This window comes from Heptranchias perlo, chromosome 22 (genome assembly GCF_035084215.1).
Source record: "Heptranchias perlo isolate sHepPer1 chromosome 22, sHepPer1.hap1, whole genome shotgun sequence".
In the NCBI taxonomy this organism is placed as follows: domain Eukaryota; kingdom Metazoa; phylum Chordata; class Chondrichthyes; order Hexanchiformes; family Hexanchidae; genus Heptranchias; species Heptranchias perlo.
Genome location: NC_090346.1, coordinates 11,266,756 through 11,290,754, shown reverse-complemented (window position 1 = coordinate 11,290,754; position 23,999 = coordinate 11,266,756). Strand labels below are relative to the sequence as shown.

Genomic DNA, 23,999 nt, shown 5'->3' with positions numbered 1-23,999 from the left:
TTTTCCTGCAAGGTTGCACCTTCGATGTTCAATTATCTCTGTTCTCCTGTACCCATTTTATTCCACATCTATTATTCTTCATTTCCAACAGCCTCCTTGCTTGTAGAACCCCCTTTCACCTCAAGGTCAATCATTTTTTCATGAATCGTAATAAAGTTCCCGGAGTGTTTACGGAATAATAGCAAGGGATTAATTACAGATGGGTATGGAGTTCATCACTGGCTGAGGGAATTTCATATGCACGAGTGGCTCCCGATACCTGCTTGAGCTACGCAACCTGTGTGTAATTTAATCCCAACCAAGCTTTACACACACACATATATACACAAATGTGATGAGCCGTTAGCATCAGCAGAAGAAAAGGTGTCATGGCAATGAAAAGACAGAACGTGCATTTATATAGTGTGCTTTATATCCTCAGGACATCCCAAAGTGCTTCACAGCCAATGATGTATTTTTGAAATGCAGTCACTGCTGTAATGTAGGAAACGCGGCAGCCAATTTTCCCACAAACAGCAGTGAGATAATGACTCGATAATCCGTTTTTGGTGGTGTTGGTTGAGAGATAAATGTTGCTCAGGACAACGGAACTCCCCTGCTTTTCTTCGAATAGTGCCATGGGATTTTTGACGTCCATCTGAGGAGGCAGACAGGATCGCGGTTTAAAGACTGCGCCTTTGACAGTGCAGAACTCCCTCAGCACTGCAATGAAGTGTCAGCCTAGATTATGTGCTGCAGTCTCTGGAGTGGGATTGACCTTCCAACTCAGAAGTCAGAGTGCTACCACTGAGCCAAGGCTGTCAGAACAACGTGTACCAATGTGGTGGGAAGTAAATTTATGGGCCCAATTTCATCCTCCGATTCATGCCCCTGCAGATAAGGGGAGGGACATGCTTGACAGGAATTATACACCACTCTGCAAGAAGGGAGAAAGAAAGAGGGGGAACCCAACACTCCCACTCTTGCACATTCCATAGTAGCCAGGTATAGATCAGTTTTGGCAGAAAACTGGCAAAAATACTAAGTGAAAAATAAATAATGGGGATTAGAAAGTGTTGTGCAAGTATACTTTTCCAGATAATGAAAACCTGATGACTAAACAAATTGTTTTATAATAATTTTAATTATTATTTTCTTTGAATTTCAAACGTCACTGGCCTAGAAGGGTCTATATCTGCATTGGGTCTACATCTGTGCTAAAGTGGTTCTTGATTCCGAAGTGGAACAATTGAGGTTTCTCAATACATTTAATCCTTAGAAGTCTAAAATTCTGAAACCACATCTGAAGATGGGATCATAATGGTTGACAGACATGTATCTCTGGAACACTGAGGAACATGAGCCTGTCTCGCATTACAATCTTCATTATATTTAGACACCCCCCTCCAATCAATTAGCCCACCTATACTGCCAGGGGCTCCACTACCAAACCACCTCACAGAAGCTCCTTTTCTCTACACCATCAAGGAGAATAAGCCTATATTTTCCACCCATCCCCTTTGAATGGTGGGAAAATCTAGCCCTTGATGTTACATTGGGCCAATGAGGTTGAACAGCCATCCCAGACTGACAAAAAAGTGCCCCCTATCATGTTGGCTGGTTAAAAAAAAAATAATCCAAGTTAAAACTACATCCACCTTGATATGGCTCCAGCCACAGAGGACTATTGTTCAGTTGCAACCCCCAAGATAGGGAAACTTACAATAGGATGGAGTCAGTTCAGCTAGTATAGTCACAATTTCCATGTACAGAAACATTTGTAAACACATTAGAAGAAAGACGGATTTGGATTTATACAGCACCTTTCATGACCTCAGAACGTTCCAAAGCATTTTATAGCCAATGAAGTACTTTTGAAGTGTAGTCACTGTTGTAATGTAGGAAACGCGGCAGCCAATTTGCACACAGCAAGGTCCCACAAACAGCAATGAGATATTGACCAGGTAATCTGTTTTAGTGATGTTGGTTGATGTTGATAAATATTGGCCAGGATATCGGGGAGAACTCCTTTGCTCTCCTTCGATATAGTGCCGTGGGATCTTCTACGTCCACCTGAGAGGGCAGACAGGGTCTACAAAACAGAATCCTCACAAACATGTTTTACGAGTTGATATGGTTGCCTGCACAAAATATTAAAAACACAATATTGCAGTGAAACCAGCAGAAGCGAATTGAAAAATAAGGTTTGGTGCAGGAGTTAAATGTGCCAGTGTAAGTCCTACCTAAAAGGCGCTTGCTATAGTCAGAGTTACAGCACGCTTGGTTGGATAATGCACTCTGTGACTTAAATGGAAGTGTGTCAGCGAAGACTGACGCTTATCAGGAGGAAATATAACGTCTGATAGGACTTGTCTAAAATAAACAGAAAATGCTGAACAAGTGATTTTTTTTCACCCCATCTGCTAATTTACCTGATAAGGAGAGGAAAACCTGCTTTTTTTTTTCAGGACAGTAAAATAATGGATCTACAATAAGCTTTTGCTTTTGACACTTAACTCTTCAGTTGTCAAATGTGTTTCTGTTTGTAAATATGAACTAATGTTATGTTTTATTCCAACCCCTTCCTGCAATTCTTTTCCCACTGGCACCGTTTAGTAAACATGTAGACTCTCACCAGCCCAATGTGATTGGCCACTACAAGGACCAATTCAACAAAGGACTCATTTCAAAACTGTACCCCAATCAGATGGCATCGCTGAATGCAATGGGGAGGGGCTTCACTTCTGTGATTTCACACATAATAAGTCCTATATCTTGATCAGGGCATGACGATGAAAGACTGAGTGGAGCTGTTCCCTATAGGACAGGAGGTACGATTGTAAAGCAGCTGTTCCGTTGCACCTCCAATTGGCATTAAAAGAGGTCTTGATTGGTTGCTTGATCACCGTTCTCACCCATGAAAATGGCACAAAAGGAGAAGAGAAAATGTCATAAACGGGGGCTGAAAATGGTTCCAGTTTATAAAAACTTCGTCTTTTCTGCACTTTATGACCAAGGGAACAGTTCAACCACTTGGCACAGCCATGTTTTCATGTTTGCGAGACTCTCAAAGCACACTTCAACATGTCTCAACAAGCAGCTCGCTTTCAAGTAGTAAGAAATCGGCTGTCAACAATTTCCTATTTTTCCTCTTTAAAGTTGATTCATGTTGTTGCCATGATTTCACCCTCCAGTTAGGTTGAACCCAGTTCACGTGCCTTTTTAAAACGCTATACAATGCTATATATGAAAATAATAGTGGATGTATACACCACAAGTTATTTTGGAGACGATTTTGTCTTCACCGTTTCAGCGGTAAACCAATGGGACCAATCGACGGAAATGAAAATCAGGCGGATTCGATAACAGGCGGGCGGGTTCGATAACAGGCAGATGATCTGCTCTGCCAGATTACTGCCTGTGCGATGCAGACTAAAATGTACCCCACAATATTAATTTTCATGTGACACTGGATGACCATAACAGCACCTCACAGATCAACATAGCTGCAACTTCAGCAGAGATAGAGTGCACATTTTACAAGGTTAATGCCTACACGTGTTAGCCAAGAATGACAATTAAAGATTAGCATCAAAGGGACAGCTGCCTTGAGAAAGTTTTCAGCAAGTCTACTAAATGGGAGAACGAGGCTGAAAAAAATGCAAAGGTCAGAAATGTGTGAGTCACCGACAATGTAAACAGATACTTGGCATGAACCCTTTGCCCTTCCTTACCTTCAGTCTGAATTCTATAAAAACCCAAACTGCCCATTCATTGCAGACAGTGTTTATTGCAAAGGTCTGATTTAAAGCTCTTTTTTCCAAAAATAAAATGAATTCGATTGGCTAAGGAGGGGGGTGGGGAGAAATGTCTCCTGTTGCTGTCTTAGCTATCTTTATATCATTACATCTTTTAACAGAAGGAATTTCACTACAAAGTATTTTGTTGTAAATAGCAGTAAAGTGAAAAATGAACATTGCAATGTAACACAAGAACAAAAGTGAAAAAAACCCATCCATTCCTCTGTCACCCAACTCACGTTTGAGCATCCATGATGAAAAACTTTCCCTTTCTCTGCCCCAAATCTATATCCCATTACTCTTGGCTGAATCAGGAATCAATCCAATTCCTTGTTAAATGGCTTGACTGAATTAGCAATTATAGCATGAAGTGATGCCCTATTCCAAGGGGTGAGGCTCTATCTCTAGGTCTGCACTGGTGAAGACCCTTCCCTGCCACCAGCAGGTAGGAGAAAATCACGGCAAGGTATTTTGGTGCAGACTTTTGGTTCACAAGTCAACTACTCTAAGCAAAAAGATATTGGGACAAGATTTTCACTGCGCGCTATTCATAGCAAAATTCTAAATTTGTTCTTTAGATAAGCATTCACAGAACGAACAGCGTGAATCCTACCCCATTATTCCTTTCTTTTTTCTTTGGCGTTTGTTACATTGCCCAGCACTCTTTCCACTTTAGGCACTCAGTGTCGGCATCAATCACAGTCAGGTCAGGTATCTTACAATTCGATGTAGAGTAAAGATGTGTAGTGTGTAGTATGCAGGTACAGCAGGCAATTAGGAAAGCAAATGGCATGTTGGCCTTTATTGCAAGGGGGCTGGAGTACAAAAGTAAGGAAGTCTTACTACAGTTGTATAGGGCTTTAGTGAGACCTCACCTAGAGTACTGCGGACAGTTTTGGTCTCCTTATCTAAGGACGGATATACTTGCCTTGGAGGCGGTGCAACAATGGTTCACTAGATTAATTCCTGGGATGAGAGGGTGGTCCTATGAAGAGAGATTGAGTAGAAAGGGCCTATACTCTCTGGAGTTTAGAAGAATGAGAGGTGATCTCATTGAAACATATAAGATTATTAGGGGGTTTGACAGGGTAGATGCTGAGAGTCTAGAACTAGGGGGCATAGTCGCAGGATATGGGGTCAGCCATTCAAGACTGAGATGAGGAGGAATTTATTCACGCAGAGGGTTGTGAATCTTTGGAATTCTCTACCCCATAGGGCTGTGGATGCTGAGTCACTGAATATATTCAAGGCTGAGATAGATAGATTTTTGGACTCATGGGGAATCAAGGGATATGGGGATCAGGTAGGAAAGTGGAGTTGAGGTCGAAGATCAGCCATGATCTGATTGAATGGTAGAACAGGCTCGAGGGGTCGTATGGCCTACTGCTGCTCCTATTTTTTATGTTTTTATATTAAAGATCCCCCCTCTCCTCTGCTCTAACAATGTGCCTCAGCCAACAACCCTTCATTTACATTTCAGTCCTGTTTTCTTCACATGTCCACGCTTTGATCAAAATACCTCTCCGCACCCGAAAAGAAAGTGGTGCCAGAGTTCAAATTATTAATAATTATTGATAATACCCAAAGAGTGTTAGAATGTGGAACTCGCTACCACAAGGAGTAGTTGAGGCAAATAGCATAGATGCATTTAAGGGGAAGCTGGATAATTATGCACGAGGGAGAAAGGAATAGAACGATATGCTGATAGGGTTGGATCAAGAGGGGTGGGAGGAGGCTCGTGTGGAGCATAAATGCCGGCATGGACCAGTTGGGTCGAACGGCCTGTTTCTGTTCTGTAAATTCTATGTAATTTAATAAATTGTGTAAACCCCATGGAGAGACTTAGCAATGCAATTATTTGCTCGAAGAGCCAAACATGGCACACAAATCGCTGAAGAATTTGCACTGCAGAGAAAATGTCAACTTAGGCCTTCATTGCTTCGTAAATAAAGGTCATTTGCTTTGCTCGGCCTATTCCTTTTGGAACCCAGCTCCCTGTCACAAGCATCATTTATATCCTGCTCCATCTGTAATTTACAGTTTCAGATGATGCTGTGACAGGACTCCCATCTCTACGGAGAATTTTTTGTCTTCTATCGAACCCCGTAGTCAAAAAACTATTACACAAAAGATTTCATGTGAATGCCCATTTCTAAAGGCTTTCCAATGACGTGAGGAAACTATGCAAATGGCTGCCAGATTCTCCAGGAGTGCTTATTTTCTCAGATAATCTTGGCAACTATTTTGCTGCAAGCGTCGTACACTGCTTATTATCTCAGGGTCTGGGAGCCGGCAGGGATTCAAGGAATGATGAGAGGAGTGGGAAATAAAAATGAAATGGGACAGGAGTAAACAGGGCCACGAGAGAAAAGGCAAAACAAAAAAACACACAAGAAGCAAGTAAAATGAAAACACGGAAAAGCAGCAGCAGGGAAGCAAGGTAAAATCAGAGGAGCTAAGAAAAGATACAGTGAATAAAGCAAGCATTACCACAAAATCGTTAATGGTTTTCTTGTACACGAGCCAAGAACACACTAGGTAACGTATAGAAACCCTTTTGATATTTCCGTACTTTTACTTAGCATGTTGGCACCACGCCCACAGAAAGGTACAAAGGAAAAGCGGCCATTAAATGCACTGAAGTACAAGAAACATTGTGTGGTGCCCATTAAAGGTTTGATCATCACGGGGGGCACTGCTGCTTAGAGCTTACCTTGGTTTCAAGGTATCAGAATTTTAACCCTAATTAGGGTTGCACCTCTTAAAAGTCTTCCCAAATTGGAAATCGTTCAATTCCTTGTTGAATATATCCATTTTCTACCCTAGTTTGTTGTCCTTTAACATCACTAGCAGCGTTTGAAGCAATGTTCCATGTTGCATACAGCCAAGCCTAAGTTTGGAAGATTTAAGAGAGACTAGCACAGTTTATTTTCATGGTAGGAATGGATCAGAGAGCAAACAGAGGCGATCGATGTAGAGAAGGCAGTCGATTGAGGAGATCTACATGATGAATGAAAGAATGAACTTGTATTTACATAACGTCTTTCAAAACCTCAGGACGTCCCAAAGCACTTTACAGCCAGTGAATTACTTTTGAAGTGTAGTCACAGTTATAGCACTGAATGACATCCCACAGCTGGACAGGCCATGAATGAAGACCCAGGAACACAGAGCAGCAGCTATGCTGAGGACCACAAGTGAAGAAGAGCAGCACTTCAAGTGGCCTCCGGGCTATACACTGTTCTGAAGCAAACCTAACTGTCCAAAATGCAAATAGTTCCCATGGAATGAGGATAACTATATCTTCAATCAAAATATATAAAACAGTAAAGTATACTGCTCATTAGCACATGCACACAATTCTGCACGTGTGGATCACTTGCCTCATTTGCACTACCTCCAAGGGAGTTAAAACTGGGTTGCGTAATATGCCGACATGGAAAAAAAAACGTTCCAAATTGTTTTAATTAGTAACTTGGAACAGGCCACAGTGGACCACTGGGGAGCAAGGAGACATGTAATTAAAACCATTTTTGCATTTGAATTTTTAAACAAAAGCAAAAAAAATTCTTTGAGCCATTTATTACAACGTCAGGAAGCTGCTGTAGAGAAATGTCCCATGGCTAAGGGCTGCACAGCCACAATTTAATACAAGGAAAGTAGAATTTTCCACACGCAACGTCCCCTTGGCTTAAAAAATCCCACAAATCTTTTGCAGACAGAACTTGAGCAGCCACAACAACTCCACACCAGCCATATGTGAAGCAAAATCGCTTCTACAAACAGTCTGGCAGAGTTGATTTAAAACTAGGCCTCAAGGTATTTATATTGTGTTGGGTCATCCTGAAACACAAACAAAGTCTTTGCCATCAACTGTTTTAATCACATTCCCAACCCAAAGATGGGATTTCTAACATTCTACCAACATGAGCACTGAAATGGTGGTTTACTACAGGACGGTAGTGCAGTATAGTCTGGAGGTTGAAGTTGCATGGCCTGGGAAGATAATACTGTGTGATCTGGGAAAGGAGTGCAGTATAGTCAGGGACAGTGAGTAGTGTTGTATAGTATGACCTGGGAGGATGGGCAGGATGTGACTTCAGAAAATGGAGCAGCACGGGCTGGGAGGGGAGTGCAGCATTACCTGGGAGAGTGGTGTGGCGCGGTCTGGAAAGCTAGTTCACTGGGGGAGAGTTATGACACACGGCCTGGGAGAATTGTGCAGGATAATGGTGCATCTCCTGGAAGTTAGTAACGTATTGGAGGGTAGTGCAGTATCATTTGGGAGTGTGATGCTACGTACTCTGAAAAGTTAGTTCAGTGTGGAAAGGTGGTGCAGCATAACCTGGGAGGAGACCATGGCTTGACCTGAAAGACTACTTTTGTGTCGAAGGACAGCACAGCAGTGCATGGGAAGAAGGAAAGAAGGATGAAAAGAAAGACAAGAAAAAGAAAAAAAAGAACTTGTATTTATTTAGCGCCTTTCACGACATCAGGATGTCCCAAAGTGCTTTACAGCGAATGAAGTAAATTTTCTACAAGTATAGTCATTGTTGTAATGTAGGGAAAAGCTGCAACCAATTTGCATACAGCAATGAGATAAATGACTAATTAAACTGTTTTAGTGATGTTGATTGGCCAGGACACCGAGAGAACTCTCCTGCTCTTCTTCGAATGGTGGCCATGGGATAATTTATGTCCACCTGAGAAGGCAAATCGGGGCCTCGGTTGAACGTCTCATCTGAAAGACCGAAACTCTGACAATGCAGCACTCCCTCAGTACTGCACTGAAGTGCCAGCCGTAACATGCTGTGACTTATGTTGGTAAACATTACTTATGCTAGGTTATGAAGGCTGAGGGAGTGACTTCTGATCCAGACTCTGTCCAAACACTTTGTATAATATGTGTGTTCATGAAGTAAAAGAGAAACATGAAAGCAAAGGTGAAGGACAAATGTAAAGATTTGATTTTCCATCAGTATGTAACTTCAATTATTTTGAATTCGGGAACCAATGCATCAGTGCAACACAAAACTATAGGGGGAAAAAACACATTTTTAGATCATTTGCAAGATAAAGCAGTAGAGTTACAGCCTGAACTTGTGTTTTCTTAACGTTTTCAACATACTTGCCTTGAACTTTTGGCATTCTCATTTCTTAAAACTGCCAGTCTGATATATAATAAAACAAGTGACATGCAAGAAGTCGTCACTCGCTGACAGATTCCAAGACTATCAATCAGCACGGTTCCCTTTTAGGATAAGACCCCAATCACAGTAAACATTTGGAAAATATTTTTCAGAAGCAGTTGGTGAAATAAAGTGTCAGGTGCTAAGCAAAGCTTAAAGAAAGACGCCCTGTCAGACCTGGAAGTGGTGGGAAATATATTCCCTGTCCTCTTGTGTCCCCGGCATAAACCAGATTTCTGCACCTTCTCAATAAGTGTGACAAAATGGAGACTGGTCGGTTTATTTAAAGAAACATGAAGTTACCGTTACACAATTCTTTGGATACTATGAGCACCAAAGAATTCAAAAGGTTCTCAGATGAAAGTCAAGCTTGTATAAGCGGTTTAAAATACTACGAGTGTTATTTGCATTTCCCTCGACAGTGAGTATAGTGTGATGTAAGATACTTTGTAAGATAATAATAAACCTAGGTGGGAGTAGTTACAGTATGACAAAACATTTTACAGTATGTGCTTGGGTAACTGAAATGGTTGTAAATATGAACATTGATCTGTGTCCTTGTTACAAATTATTGCCTCTTGCTGCAGCATTTAATTTTTAAGTGATTGCCACCAGAACAGGGTTAATGGTTGATAGTGACGCATGAGCTTCGAGCCAATTTGCAAACGTGGAATTTTTTTGCATTCATAAATCTACTTACAAAGCAGTGCAGCCGAATGGGAAGATTTTGTTGAGGTGCAGATCAGCCATGATGTAATTGAATGGCAAAGCAGGTTTGAGGGGTTGAATGGCCTACTCCTGTTCCTAATGCTCTTATGAGACTAAGTAGAATTGAGCTGCTTGGGGTCCATAGCATTGGTTTGCCTGAGGCAATGGCAGCTCTTGTTCAGAGTGTCAGGACAAAGGGAAACGCAAGGCAGAAAACAGCGATGCCAACAAGACGAGGAAGAACAAGACAGAAATACATAAAGGGCAAATTACGATAAAGTAAAAGATTTGAGAAAAGGTGAATAAAATGAAGGAGGACCAATAAAGTGAAGGGCTTTTAAATTAGGACAGTGCCATCAAGTTCATGTGCTGGTTCTCATGCTGTGAGAAGGCAATCTTTGCAATACAAGGCGCTCTGGCAAGCCAGTGTCATTGGAGACCCACATTTTGGGGCGGGGGGGTACTATCTGAGTTGCTGCCAGGTCTCTATTCAAATGTAAAACAGTGGAGTGATATTCCCTCTCTTTTTGCATTGGGAAGCTGCCTACTTCCAGTAGAGTTTGACTCGTGCCCTGGCACCTGGTAAAGTAAACAAGAAAGTGAGCTGCACGGAAGTCACGAGTCACTAAGAACGCTCTTCCTGGACCATAAGGGTAAGTGACCTTAGAGAGGACACAGAGCAGAAAGACAAGAGAATCAGAAGGAACAAAGCAGCAAATAAGGAGAAAGCTGTAAATTCCAAAGGTAGTAAGAGGATAAAACCAAATATACAAAGAATTTACTTTTACAGAAGTAACTAAGCAGCTGGCTACTAAAATCTGGTGGCTGGTGCCCACATTTAAAGCTGGCCTGAACTTCTTGGACTTCAAATTCTTGCAGAAGCTGATATTTCAACCTGCCCACTGATGTTTGGTAAGTCCTATTCTTCCTCATTCAGACTGTAAGGTACTAGTGGTACTTTCTAAATGGTAAAAAGTTAAAAACAGTGGATGTCCAAAGGGACCTAGGGGTTCAGGTACGTAGATCATTGAAGTGTCATGAACAGGTGCAGAAAATAATCAAGAAGGCTAATGGAATGCTGGCCTTTATATCTAGAGGACTAGAGTACAAGGGGGCAGAAGTTATGCTGCAGCTATACAAAACCCTGGTTAGACCGCACCTGGAGTACTGTGAGCAGTTCTGGGCACCGCACCTTCGGAAGGACATATTGGCCTTCGAGAGAGTGCAGCGTAAGTTTACTAGAATGATACCCGGACTTCAAGGGTTAAGTTACGAGGAGAGATTACACAAATTGGGGTTGTATTCTCTGGAGTTTCGAAGGTTAAGGGGTGATCTGATCGAAGTTTATAAGATATTAAGGGGAACAGATAGGGTGGATAGAGAGAAACTATTTCCGCTGGTTGGGGATTTTAGGAGTAGGGGGCACAGTCTAAAAATTAGAGCCAGACCTTTCAGGAGCGAGATTAGAAAACATTTCTACACACAAAGGGTGGTAGAAGTTTGGAACTCTCTTCCGCAAACGGCAATTGATACTAGCTCAATTGCTAAATTTAAATGTGAGCTTTTTGGCAACCAAAGGTATTAAGGGATATGGGCCAAAGGCAGGTATATGGAGTTAGATCACCAGATCAGCCATGATTTTATCAAATGGCGGAGCAGGCACGAGGGGCTGAATGGCCTACTCCTGTTCCTATGTTCTATTTTATATTAACAATGTCGTAATGGAATGGAAGTTGCAACCCTTTATTTCTATAATTTGAAGATTATGCTGTGTCTAGAAATTCACAACTTCATACATTCTCATCAATATGACCTTTTTGATGGGAATTTTAAAAATACATTGAATTTTGAATCTATCAATATATTTTATATCAATAAAGAAGTACGAAGGTTTGATTTGCTGGATGCACATTGATTGAATCAAACAACCTCCATACCCCACTCCCATTTTTTACATCCTGATTGGGGTTTACTCTCCTTGTAAACTCATTGGAAGCAAATTTCTAGGAGAGAAACCCATTAGGTTATTTTCACACAGAATGCTTTCTGATCTTTAACACACCCTCTTGCTCTCTCTAACACTAGCACTTATGAACGCATGACACATTTCATCTTCCGAGGAAACCTTTCACTCATTGGGTAGAGCTACTAAAGACTCCCCCAATACCCACTCAAACGCTTGTACTCTTGGTTTGAGAAGCCAATTGCATAACTATAGCAAGCCACAGGGAACAGCATTTCCAGCTATGATTTTCAATTGCAGACAATGGAAGCTCACTATAAAGGAGAGCATTTGAAAAATGGAGGGTCGGCACCAGATATCAAGCCCTTGGCTCTCCTGACATTGGATATAGTGGACTACCATTCTATGGTCCCCATTGGGGATCAGCATGCAGGTGGCAGCTGCCTCTGCTAATGGCTACAAATCTCTGCATCCTCCATCTTCTTAATGGCAAGGGGAATTCCCAAAGGAATGCCCACGCTATCTCCAGGGTCCTGGTGGCTCGTACAGGCAAACTAGCTTGAATTGTTGGGGAGCAAAACAGAATGTCTAGTGAAAAACTGGCAACAAATTGATGATCCAATCTAAAGAAATGGTGAGAGAACAAAAATGCAATGCAAAAAAAGGCTCAATGAGCTCTCCTAAATCATTGCAAAAGGTCTGGCAGTACAGCTTTAAGAGTACTTCCAGTCATGTGTGCCTGCAGGAGGGTGCTGTGCTCCAGGTTTTAAAGGCACACAGCACGGATATAACACCAAGATGCAACACATCGCAATTACATTGTAACCTCAAGGTGTCTTCCTTCAACTGCTCTTTGAATATAACCATGGAAAATGGTCTTTATGTCACCTATAAAACAAATTAAATGATTTAGAGATAACATACAGTTCATTTACCATGGTTAAAGAAAAACAAAGCACTTGCCTGGAATGCAGCAAACCACATAAGCCAGTCGAGGCGGTAATGGTACGGACTAATAAGGCACGGTCTCCGCTTCAAATCACCAGGTTTACACTTGAACTCATATTCCTCCCACAAGGCACTGGGATCATGCGGATCCTGACTCGTCGTCCCCTGAACTATGACCTCGGTCCGTTCTTTTGTAATACTGGGCAAACAGAAACAAAACAGAAACATCACATTGAGAATTAGAAATTTTTTTTATTCTATTGTCAGGATACCAATGAGTGAAAAGTTACTAGAAGTGCACTTTTAAAACAATTTTTACATAGAATATACAGCACTGAAACAGGCCCAACTGGTCCATGCCGGTGTTTATGTTCCACACGAGCCTCCTCCTACTCTTCTTCATCTAACTCTATCAACATATCGTTCTATTCCTTTCTCCCTCATGTGTTTATCTAGCTTCCTCTTAAATGCATCTATGCTATTCGCCCCAACTACTCCTTCTGGTAGCAAGTTCCACCTTGTAATTTTTTCTTTTGCATTATTTATTTGTTGGTCCATCAGAACAAATTATGTAGCCTGCATCCCTAAACAAAAGCTCTCCACAACTGCTGATAGCATAAGGATAGTCAGCATTGTGACTGGAATTCCACTTAATCCACTGAACACTTGAGTCATTTCTTTTAAGTCGCAAGTCATGCAAATCACCTTTCATACATCTACAAATATTAATTTCTGCAAAGTTCTAAGATGTTTGGTTGTTCGAGTTCTCATGATGCGTCACTGTGTGGTATGGTACTAAGTCACACGGAATAGGAAGGTGCCTGTTTGAAACCCTGGTCAGTGCCAAGATAGCCAATTTCGGTGGGGGCAGTGGTGGAAGCACTACAATTGACATCAGTCTCTCAGAGTGGAAAAAATATCAGCCAAGGTTCCTACTGTTGCTCATTAACCAGTAACCCCACTGGGTGTCGGGTGAGGGCAGTACTGGGTTCAACTGTGATGCTTTCCCTCCCCCCTTCCTCAAAGTGGTTGAACATCATGGGTACAGTAGTATAGTGGATATGATACTGGACTAGTAATCCAGATGTCTGAGCTAATAATCCAGAGAACCTGAATTCAAATCCCACAGTGGCAATGTGGGAATCTGAATTCAGCTTTTCAAAAATCTGGAAACAAAAAGCTGGTGTCAGAAAAAAAAGTGACCATGAAGCTGTCGGATTGTTGTAAAAACTCAACTGGTTCACTAATGTCCCTTAGGGAAGGAAGCCTGCCTATATGTGACTCCAGTCCCACACCAATGTGGGTAAATCTTAGCTGCCTTTGAAGTGGCCTAGCAAGCCACTCAGTTGTGTCAAAACCATTTTGATTGCAAGAAGGCCCACTACCACTTTCTCAGGCCAAATAGGGATAGGCAATAAATGACAGTGACGCCCACATCCTGAGAATGGTCATACTCTCCATTAGGTTCACGCATCAGGAATGTTCACATGGGAGAGGTATTGACGTTCCTATGTAGAACCGTACCCCAGTGAGCCACTGCCTACAGGGGTGAGAGGACAAAAATAAAATGTTGGATCTTGAAAGTCTGCCTGCAGCAATGTCTAAACCTTCCCATATTTCTACAGCTCAGAAACCAACTTTGAGCGTAATATGCGAAGAGTTTCTTTATTTCTCTTTTCTCCTTGCGATTAAAACTCCACGTGCGACAGACCCCTCCCAGACTTTCTACTGGTGTCTGTCAGCCATGCTGGATAAATGGACTGCCAGCTTTCCATTACCCGACGTCGTCCAGTGGGCACCGAAGTTGCTTTACTAACAGCAGCTTCCTGGGCCTGAAAGGGTTAAAGTTATCCCCAGCGTACAAAGTGCCCTGCAGTCGGGCGGCTCACCTCATTAATGTATGAAATATGGAGTTTGCTTTATTTCCAGGTTACCGGCAGCACTTACTAAATCAAAGTTATCGAACGATTTTTAAAAGAAGTTCTTTGTGTCATTTGAATTATGTAAAATTCAACATCCATCACAAACTTCACTTCTTCTTGTATATATATATATTAAAAAAACCCGTGGGGCTGACATTTTATTCAACGTAAATTTCAATTGCACATCATCATTTATTAAAAAACTGGTAACAGAGGTTTTCCCTCACTGGGCCGTTCTGGACCAACGACTCCTACTGTGTAATGAATTGCTTAAGTCTTCTCTGTGCTGCCAATGGTGAGCATTCGGGACACTCCCAGGTGCTTCTGTGCTAACACATGCTGACCATGTGACAGCAACTCACTGAAATGTTATTACATTTACAGCCTCCGCAGTGATTACCCTGAGGTAATTGGTTAAAATATAATTACACAGGTTAACACTCAAAGGACCTAGATAGCATTTCTGTAAAATAATATAACATTCGAAAGGATTTAAATTATTCTTATGCTGTAAGAAGGGAATTAGGGAATTTGAATGAGATCGCTGCTTGATTTATGCCAAATTAATGATCAAATTGTTGGTTTAACAGCAGCAGGATTCATGGCAGTATACATGAGAAATGTTGCTATGTGCCAATTTTGTATCCTAATTAATAACATCACGTTATATGGAAGTCCAGCTATGTGCATCATGACTATTTTGTCCTTTTGTAGACATAAGGATTCTGCTATATGCACAGCCTGCCATACAGAGCTGAAAAGGTGACTTGATTCTTTCCATACAACAGCTGATGGTAAATGTGAAGAGCGAGTCCATTTCTGTAGCCACACTGGGGCTAATTTTCACCTTCACTGCCTGGGCAGTAATCTGGTGGAGTGAATTGCCTGGCCGATTTTCATCCTATTGAAATCGATGGGATGAAGATCTGTAAGGTTCTACAATGGGCGGGAAATCAGCTCCGCCAGATTACCACCCAGGCGGTGAAGGTGCAAATTACCCCCATTGTGTTATAGTGAGCCACTCATAAAAGAAGTAGTTCCTATAAATTGAATACTTAATCCCAGTTCAGGGCCCTTTTGAGATGGGAGGCAGACGTATCTATGGACAGGGCAGGAGACAACTCGGGTTAAATAGGAGTATTAAAAAGACTGGTTGTGCCTAAAATGGTCATCAGCAAACCAGAATAAAAATTAAGTCAACAATAAAACTATTTAGCAAGACTGGGAGTACATCAAAACGAATAAGCTAGGACAGCCAGTTATGGTTTAAATTCCTGCTTGTGACAAATCTTAACTCGTTTGCAATGATGCAAAATAATGCTCGCGTAAGGGATAACACCATTATTGGATAACAAAACTATTCCTGCTTCGCACCTTCCAAAGGCTCCATAGGTGTTGACAATTCGCAGTGGATTGAAGGAAGTGTTCATCATTTGTTTTGAGCTGAGCAGATTTACAATCACTGGTAGACTGAGATAGGCAATAAGAACCCCAAAGGAAATGTTCAGCACTCGTCGAATGTAGGCACCTGAAAAAGCAGACATAGACTGGAATCATTTTAATACTGTACTGTGGGCCTTGAATACTGGCTTCAGAAGTGGGGGGTTATCTGGGGATGGGGTATTATAATAGGAACATAGGAACTGCTAGACAAAGAAAGAGCAAGGTCCATCCAGTTCGCTGTCTAACATCCTGGTAGTCACATGATACAATGATAAGGAGTTGTTGACTAATCCTAGCAATCAATCTCTATCAATTAGTCTACAACAGACCCAGACATGAGGCGAGGAAAACCCCAGAGGTGGAGAGCTTTGGGAAACATAGGTCCAAAGTCACCTGCTCCTCCAAGCATGGTACACTCACCACATGTCATGTCAAAGTCAACCGTGCATTTGTGGGGAAGGCAAAGCCCCCTCTCACAGGGAGGGGGAAGAGAAAAAGTAAGACCAGCCACTTTACCATTCCTGTACTCCCAACAGCTGTACAGCAACATTGCTGCAAGCTGGGAACACTGGAGTGATGTTCTATGTTTGCTGCTTCTAGCAAAACTGTAGAAGCACTGAAAAAGAAACGGCTGCGTAAGTAATAGTTTCCAGTTTCCAGTGTTGCTACGCATAGCGACCAGAAGACATATTCCTTGCCAGTGAAGTACAACCCGCAAATGTCCAGCAGGAATCCCAGTATCCGTGCCATTAAGACTTTCCGACTTCCAGTTGAATAGGTAAAATATCTAATGAGTGGGATAGGCATGAATAAGCCAGTATGATGCACTGCCCTGCAGGCTGGTGTCTCTCACTTCAAAACAAACTAACACCTGTATGAATAGAGCAGAACCGCACAATGGCAACAGCAGCTGACAGACTCCATCCATACCATTGTGTGCTGTGACCAGTGTGAGAAGACCTGCGGGCCCCAAACGACACAGAACAGGGGAAACTTCGAGTGATCCAATCATTCTCAATATGAGGGATTCTCATAATTAATATGAAGTGGGCAACCAAAATATTTTCCATTTAAAAGCTGTGACACAAGTAAGCTCAGGTGATAAAAGTGTATAAAATTTAAAGTAAGTTACTGATTACTAAATTTAAAAATGCCAAGTCGAAGGAGATTGGATTGATGTGATGTTTGCGACAAAAGTCTTACTCTGCAGTTATCTCACAGGCTTGGGCAATGCAGCCCTTAGTATGAAGCCAGCGATATCACTACAGCAATCAGTCAAACGATACAACAACTTGCATTTACATAGCGCCTTTAATGTAGTAAAAGTCCCAAGGCGCTTCACTGGAGCGATTATCAAACAAAATTTGACACCAAGCCACATAAGGAGATATTAGGACAGGTGATCAAAAGTTTGGTCAAGAAGGAAGTTTTAAGGAACATCTTAAAGGAGCAAAGAGAGGGGTAGAGAGGTCGAGGGAGGTGATAGTGAGATTGAGCTGGGTGTCGTCAGCATACACGTGGAACCTGATGCTGTGTTTTCGGATGATGTTGCCGAGGGGCAGCATGTAGATGAGAAATAGGAGAGGGCCAAGGATAGATCCTTGGGGGACTCCAGAGATAATGGTGCAGGAGCGGGAAGAAAAGCCACTGCAGGTGATTCTCTGACTCCGATTGGATAGATAAGAATGGAACCAGGCGAGTGCAGTCGCACCCAGCTGGACGACAGAGGAGAGGCATTGGAGAAGGATGGTGTGGTCAACCGTGTCAAAGGCTGCAGACAGGTCGAGAAGGATGAGGAAGGATAGTTTACCATGGTCACGGTCGTATAGGGTGTCATTTGTGACTTTGATAAAAGCCGTTTCACTATGGTGGCAGGGGCGGAAACCTGATTTGAGGGATTCAAACATGGAGTGGCAGGAAAGATGGACATGGATTTGGGAAGCGACAACACATTCAAGGACTTTGGAGAGGAAAGGGAGGTTGGAGATGGAATTTCGAAGGACAGGGGGTCAAGGGTGGGTTCTTTGAGGCGATGACGGCAGATTTGAAAGGGAGGGGGTCAGGGAGAGGGAACCATTAACAATATCAGCTAACGTGGATACAGTTACATTTATGTGGTGGACTGGGCTTTCTCTTATTTTCTTTTAATCAGTTCCTCTTGTTCAGGAAATGTTTGTAAAACTTTGCCCTGGTAAACAAAGATTTAAAGGTAGGTCTGTACCTTGGTAAAATTTATTGACTTTTTACTGCTAAGCTCCCAGGTGAAAGCTGTAAATTACATTCCCAATGCAATGGGGAAATATTACTGAGGTGCAATTTAAATCCACTGGGAATAGGGCCTAAATAGGTGTTACCTGTGGCTCAGTTGGTAGCACTCTCGCCTCCTGAGTCAGAAGGTTGAGGGTTCAAGTCCCACTCCAGAGGCTTGAGCACAAAATCTAGGTTGACACTCAAATGCAGTATTGAGGGAGTGCTGTAATGTTGGAGGTGCCGTCTTTGGGATAAGACATTAAACTGAGGCTCCTCTCAGTTTGCACTATTCAAATAAGAGCAGGGGAGTTCTCCTGGTGACCTGGCCAATATTTATCCCTCAACCACAGGTTATCTTGTTAAGTATCCCATTGCTGTTTGTGCCAAAATTGGCTGCAGAGTTTCCTACATTACAACAGTGACTACACTTCAAAAGTACTTCATTGGCTGTAAAGTGCTTTGGGACGTCCTGAGATCGTGAAAGGCGCTATATAAATATAAGACTTTCTTTTCTTTTTAAACCTTCTCAACTCAGTTCCCTCTCCTTCAACATATTTCTCCCTTTTGCTCAGTGTTAAGGATTGTCCTTTCTTCTCATTTTCCTTTGGTTACTCCCTTAGCTAACTTGGGAATTTAACCTTTTATTCTGTTCTGTATTAGTTCTTGGCAGGCTGCGGGAATTAGCAAAGTGGATTGGGCGCATCCTCTGGGGGCCTGGGTTTCAATCTATGCTAAAGCAGTGGCATGTTGACTGCAGGTCTCCCAAGAGAAATGGATTTTGTCAATGTCAAGCTAGCCCCGAGGGACTGTGGTCCTGAAATTCGAATCTGAAGCCAGAATTTGGTGCAGAAACTAGTTCCACCTGGATTTTGCCCTGTTTCTTATGTGCTGTCATCACATCCCCCAGATATCACATCAAGAGTTCCTCAGAGAAGTGTCCTCAGCCCAAACATCTTCAGCTGCTTCATCAGTGACCTTCTCTCCATCAGAAAGTCAGAAGTGATGCTGTTTACTGATGACTCCATAGTGTTCGCCCCGTTCATAAAACTCCTCCGAAAGTGAAGCAGCCCATGGCAGCCCACAACAGGACCTGGATAACAGCCAGGCTTGGGCGGACTGGCAGGTAACATTCATGGCACATAAGTACCAGATAATGACCATCTTGAACAAGAGGAAGCCCCATTTATGGAGCTAGGTCACAGATCAGCCATGATCTCAATGAATGGCGGAACAGGCTCGAGGTGCTAAATGGATTGACTCCTCCTCCTATCTTCCCATGTTCCAGTCATCTCCCCATGACCTCCAATGACACCATCACTGCTAAGTCACTCACTGTCAACATCTTGGGGATCACCACAGACCAGAAGCTGAAGTGGATCAGCCATATCAACACCACTGCTACAATACCAGGGCACCAAGTGGCTTACCTCCTGACCCCTCAAAGCACATCCACCATGAATAGGGCTCTGTTCAGGACTGTGATGAAGTACTCGCCACTCGCCAGAATGGGTGCAGCCACAACAACACTCAAGAAGCTTGACACCATTCAGTTCACTTGATTGGCAGCCCCTGTAAAAAGGCTGAAAATCCACCCTCTCTGTCACCAGCTTACTGTGGCTGCTCACCAAAGTTACTTTGACAGCACCTCCCTCCCCCTGCAACCCCAAACACCGAGAAGGACGAGAGCAGCAATATTGTGGGAACACCATCACCTCCATAGGAACATAGGAACAGGAGTAGGCCATTCAGCCCCTCGTGCCTGCTCCACCATTTGATAAGATCATGGCTGATCTGTGATCTAACTCCATAAACCCGCCTTTGGCCCATATCCCTTAATACCTTTGGTTGCCAAAAAGCTATTTATCTCAGATTTAAATTTAGCAATTGAGCTAGTATCAATTGCCGTTTGCAGAAGAGAGTTCCAAACTTCTACCACCCTTTGTGTGTAGAAATGTTTTCTAATCTCACTCCTAAAAGGTCTGGCTCTAATTTTTAGACTGTGCCTCCTACTCCTAGAATTCCCAACCAGCGGAAATAGTTTCTCTCTATCCACCCTATCCGTTCCCCTTAATATCTTATAAACTTCGATCAGATCACCCCTTAACCTTCGAAACTCCAGAGAATACAACCCCAATTTGTGTAATCGCTCCTCGTAACTTAACCCTTGAAGTCCGGGCATCATTCTAGTAAACCTACGCTGCATTCCCTCCAAGGCTAATATGTCCTTCCGAAGGTGCGGTGCCCAGAACTGCTCACAGTACTCCAGGTGTGGTCTAACCAGGGTTTTGTATAGCTGCAGCATAACTTCTGCCCCCTTGTACTGCATCCTCTAGATATAAAGGCCAGCATTCCATTAGTTTTCTGCACCTGTTCATGACACTTCAATGATCTATGTACCTGTACCCCCAAATCCCTTTGGACTCCAAGATCCCCAAGTGACACACCATCCTGACTTGTAGATATACTACTGTTCCTTCATCGTCGCTGGGTCAAAATTCTGGAGTTCTCTACATAACACCATTGTGTGAGAACCGCAGTCCATCATCACCTTCTCAGGGCAACTAGGGACAGACAATAAATACCACCCTTGCCAGTGTAACCCGCATCTTGAGAACAAATAAATAAAAAACAGAATTCAGCATCTATTCGTGCCAATGGTGTCTTAGTGCAGAGGACTTATGTGTTCAGCAATACCCAGTGGGGCATGACTGGATTCTTAGACTTACTCTGCTTCTCTACCTTGCTCTGATTAAGGCAGGAAACATATTGATTCTTTATGGGTGCATTTTGTGAGGCAATGCTGCCTTATGTTTAGCCGATACGCATTTTATGCAACCATTGTGAAGGTACTATTATATTTTCTACAATATTTAAAGCCTTTGCGCATGGCCATGGCTCCGCAATTTGATCCAGAGGACGATGCCCAACCCCCACCCACCCACTGTGAAAACAAATAGTTCCTTCCATCTAACTTAACTCTTTATAGGAATGACCTCTGGTCCCGAGGACAGGATTGGCTCAGCTGTGATGCCTTCATTGTCAAATAGCCCACTAACATTCACTGTCCAGGTTCACACATAACAAACCTGGAGGTGCCAGTAGGCTGCTACCATTCATGGAGCAATACCCCAAGAATGTGCCACTCTCTTTAGGGCTGGAGAGGAGAAAACTAAAACAGTGTCAGTGCCATTGCTACTTGCTTTTCTCAAAGCTCTGACTATCAAACCAAAACCGCATTCTTTACAAATTGGTATTTTAGTAACTATAAAATTGAACAGTAATTACTCAACGTAACCTGGCTTTCATTTCATTTCAATGCAAAGACGTTAACATTCGGCATCTGGTAAATTAACTTTTCCCAAAGCATAATTGCCATAAACGAATATTTATTAAATGCACGTTCTTGATATATTGGGCATTAGAGCAAAATAATGAGCCGAAGTGACAGCACGGAGCCAAGCATTCTGTTGCTGTACTGGCACTGAGCACTCTCTGAGTAATAGCATACATTAAAAACCTGCTGGTTAATGACAAAGGTGTTAACACACTGTTTATAATTGCACATACAATGTGACATACGTGAGCAATTACAATTTCGAAAACAATCATGCAATGATATGAACGCAACTATGGTGACAATGTAATGTGGTCATTACTCCTTAACGTGCAACAGGCTTTTCTTTTTAAAAAAGGAGAAAATCAAACTGGAAGACGACCTGCTGGACCTGCATTCTGCCACACTGTCACACGAAAGCCTAAACTTTACAGAGTAATACCTCTGATCGCAGTTGGGTGACAGCAGGAATACTGCATTTTTGCTTCAGTGCCCCTGGACTAGAAAGTGGAAAATCAGCCAGGATAGTCACAGAATGTTAGCTAGAGAGAGAGAGAGAGAGAGAATAGAAAGGGCATGCATACATGTGTGTACATGTGTATGTGCATAACTAGCCAAAATGTACCATCTCCCCTCTGACATGAAGAATGGTGAGATAGTGGAATGTACTTCATGCCCATGTAACAGTATCTCAGAAGGCATCAACACTTTCAAATAGAAGAAATTGGCTAAAACCAAAGAGAGATATCTATACACTACTTGTGCCTCTCAATCATGTTTTGTTTTTGCCTTCTACACATCGAGCAGGTAAATGACAGCCTGGGAACACAACTTTTGCATGGCATTCTCTCTTCAATTAATTCATGAATGAAGGGAGCGATTCACAGATTACTTCATTCAGTTGTATTGGTGGAATTTGACACAAACAGTTCTCAAGTTGCCTCCAACCAGTTATTTGTTTTAATTGAGAAAGCCAGGTGAATGGGCAAGGGTCCTATATAGGATACCGTCAAGGCTGACTAAGGTAGGCCAAAAGATGAGGGAAAGTCATGAAGTAATAATTAGGTGTTGGTGTTATAAACTGAATAGCCAGGTGGTGAAGGATGGAATACTAGAGCCTAGTCTCCAGTTGCTTCCAAGCCTTTATTCACAGAGCTCTAAATTACACCCACCCCACACCCTAGATCAGCTCTCTTATAAATGGATAGAAGAGAGTTCCCAATTGATATGCACCACCTGAATACAATTAACACTAATTGATATAAATCACATGGCTACAATTAGCAGTTGGCAAGTTTGGGTTTTAAAAGCTTGCAGGAGACAGAGAAAACTGAGGAAGTAAAGGATTACAATTCAGGCTCTGAATAGCTACTGTGATAGATATACATTTTCTACATCTATTTATCAGGAAAGACTGAACAAGCTGGGGCTCTTTTCTCTAGAAAAGAGCAGGCTGAGGAGTGACCTAATAGAGGTCTTTAAAATTATGAATGGGTTTGATAGGGTAGACATAGAGAAAATGTTTCCGCTTGTGGGGGAGTTCAAAACTAGGGGCCGTAAATATAAAATAGAAAGGAATAAAAGGGTATGCTGATAGGGATAGATGAGGTGGGGTGGGAGGAGGCTCATATGGAGCATAAACACTGCCATAGGCGATTTGGACAAAACGGCCTGTTTCTGTGGTGTAAATTCGACGTAACTCTCTGTAAAATAATGGTGGGTTCATGTTGAAGTTTGAGTACTCACAAGGCAAGTCGATCCAAACTAGCCAATGCGATTCACTTTTGATTTGGAATTCAGACTCGTACTTATCTATAAATCCCTCTTCAATTTATTTGCTGCAGACTACTGACTGTGAAGCCAGTAACTACAGTGTGCATCCATTCTGCCCAATGGCAGTGATGTCAACATCAGTTGACATTTTTGGACCAAGACTCGCTGTGGCAAGGACTCAAAACTGCTGTCTTTTGTAGTGAATGCTTTAAGGAATAAAAGTAAAGTTCATGGAAAAGGTCTGTATCAAAAACATTGGACAGGTCGTTAATCAATATCACATACCATAATGAGTAGGTGGTTTCTGACCCACTGCCTCCTTAGCCTGAATCTTGGATACTTGATCTTTGACCCCCCCTTGGCGCGAGCTGAAGAGAAAGGCCAGATTGGAGTCGTCAAAGCAGGCAATACTTGGAACAATAGTCAACCAGTTCAAGAAGCTGAGATTCCCACTTATGATGAGTAAGACCTAAAGAGAAGGAAAGAAAATAAAATTTGCAGCTGCAGTATACCAAGGAAGTGACACTGTAAAGGTCTTGTACACATAGTGCAGTTTGCTTTGTTGATATAGTGGCATTCAATTATTATCAAACCACTTTATGTCATGGGCCATTTTTTATTACAAAATGTCAAAATGCCAAATCATTCTCTATTCCTTTCTATATACTGCACGTCAGCCTGTTTTATAAC

General features: G+C 42.3%; 1 protein-coding gene across 2 annotated transcripts in view; it reads right to left on the bottom strand.

Moving 5' to 3' along the window:
• The window catches only part of lmf1 (lipase maturation factor 1), a 469,834-nt gene that overhangs the window by 36,049 nt on the left and 409,786 nt on the right, over positions 1–23,999 (bottom strand). For both annotated transcript variants that reach the window (XM_068002920.1, XM_068002921.1), the window contains 3 exons: positions 23,595–23,778; positions 15,884–16,037; positions 12,603–12,786 (listed from right to left, as the gene is read on the bottom strand). In XM_068002920.1, the coding sequence (XP_067859021.1) occupies positions 12,603–12,786; positions 15,884–16,037; positions 23,595–23,778 (522 nt within the window). The remainder of the gene's footprint in view (positions 1–12,602; positions 12,787–15,883; positions 16,038–23,594; positions 23,779–23,999) is intronic.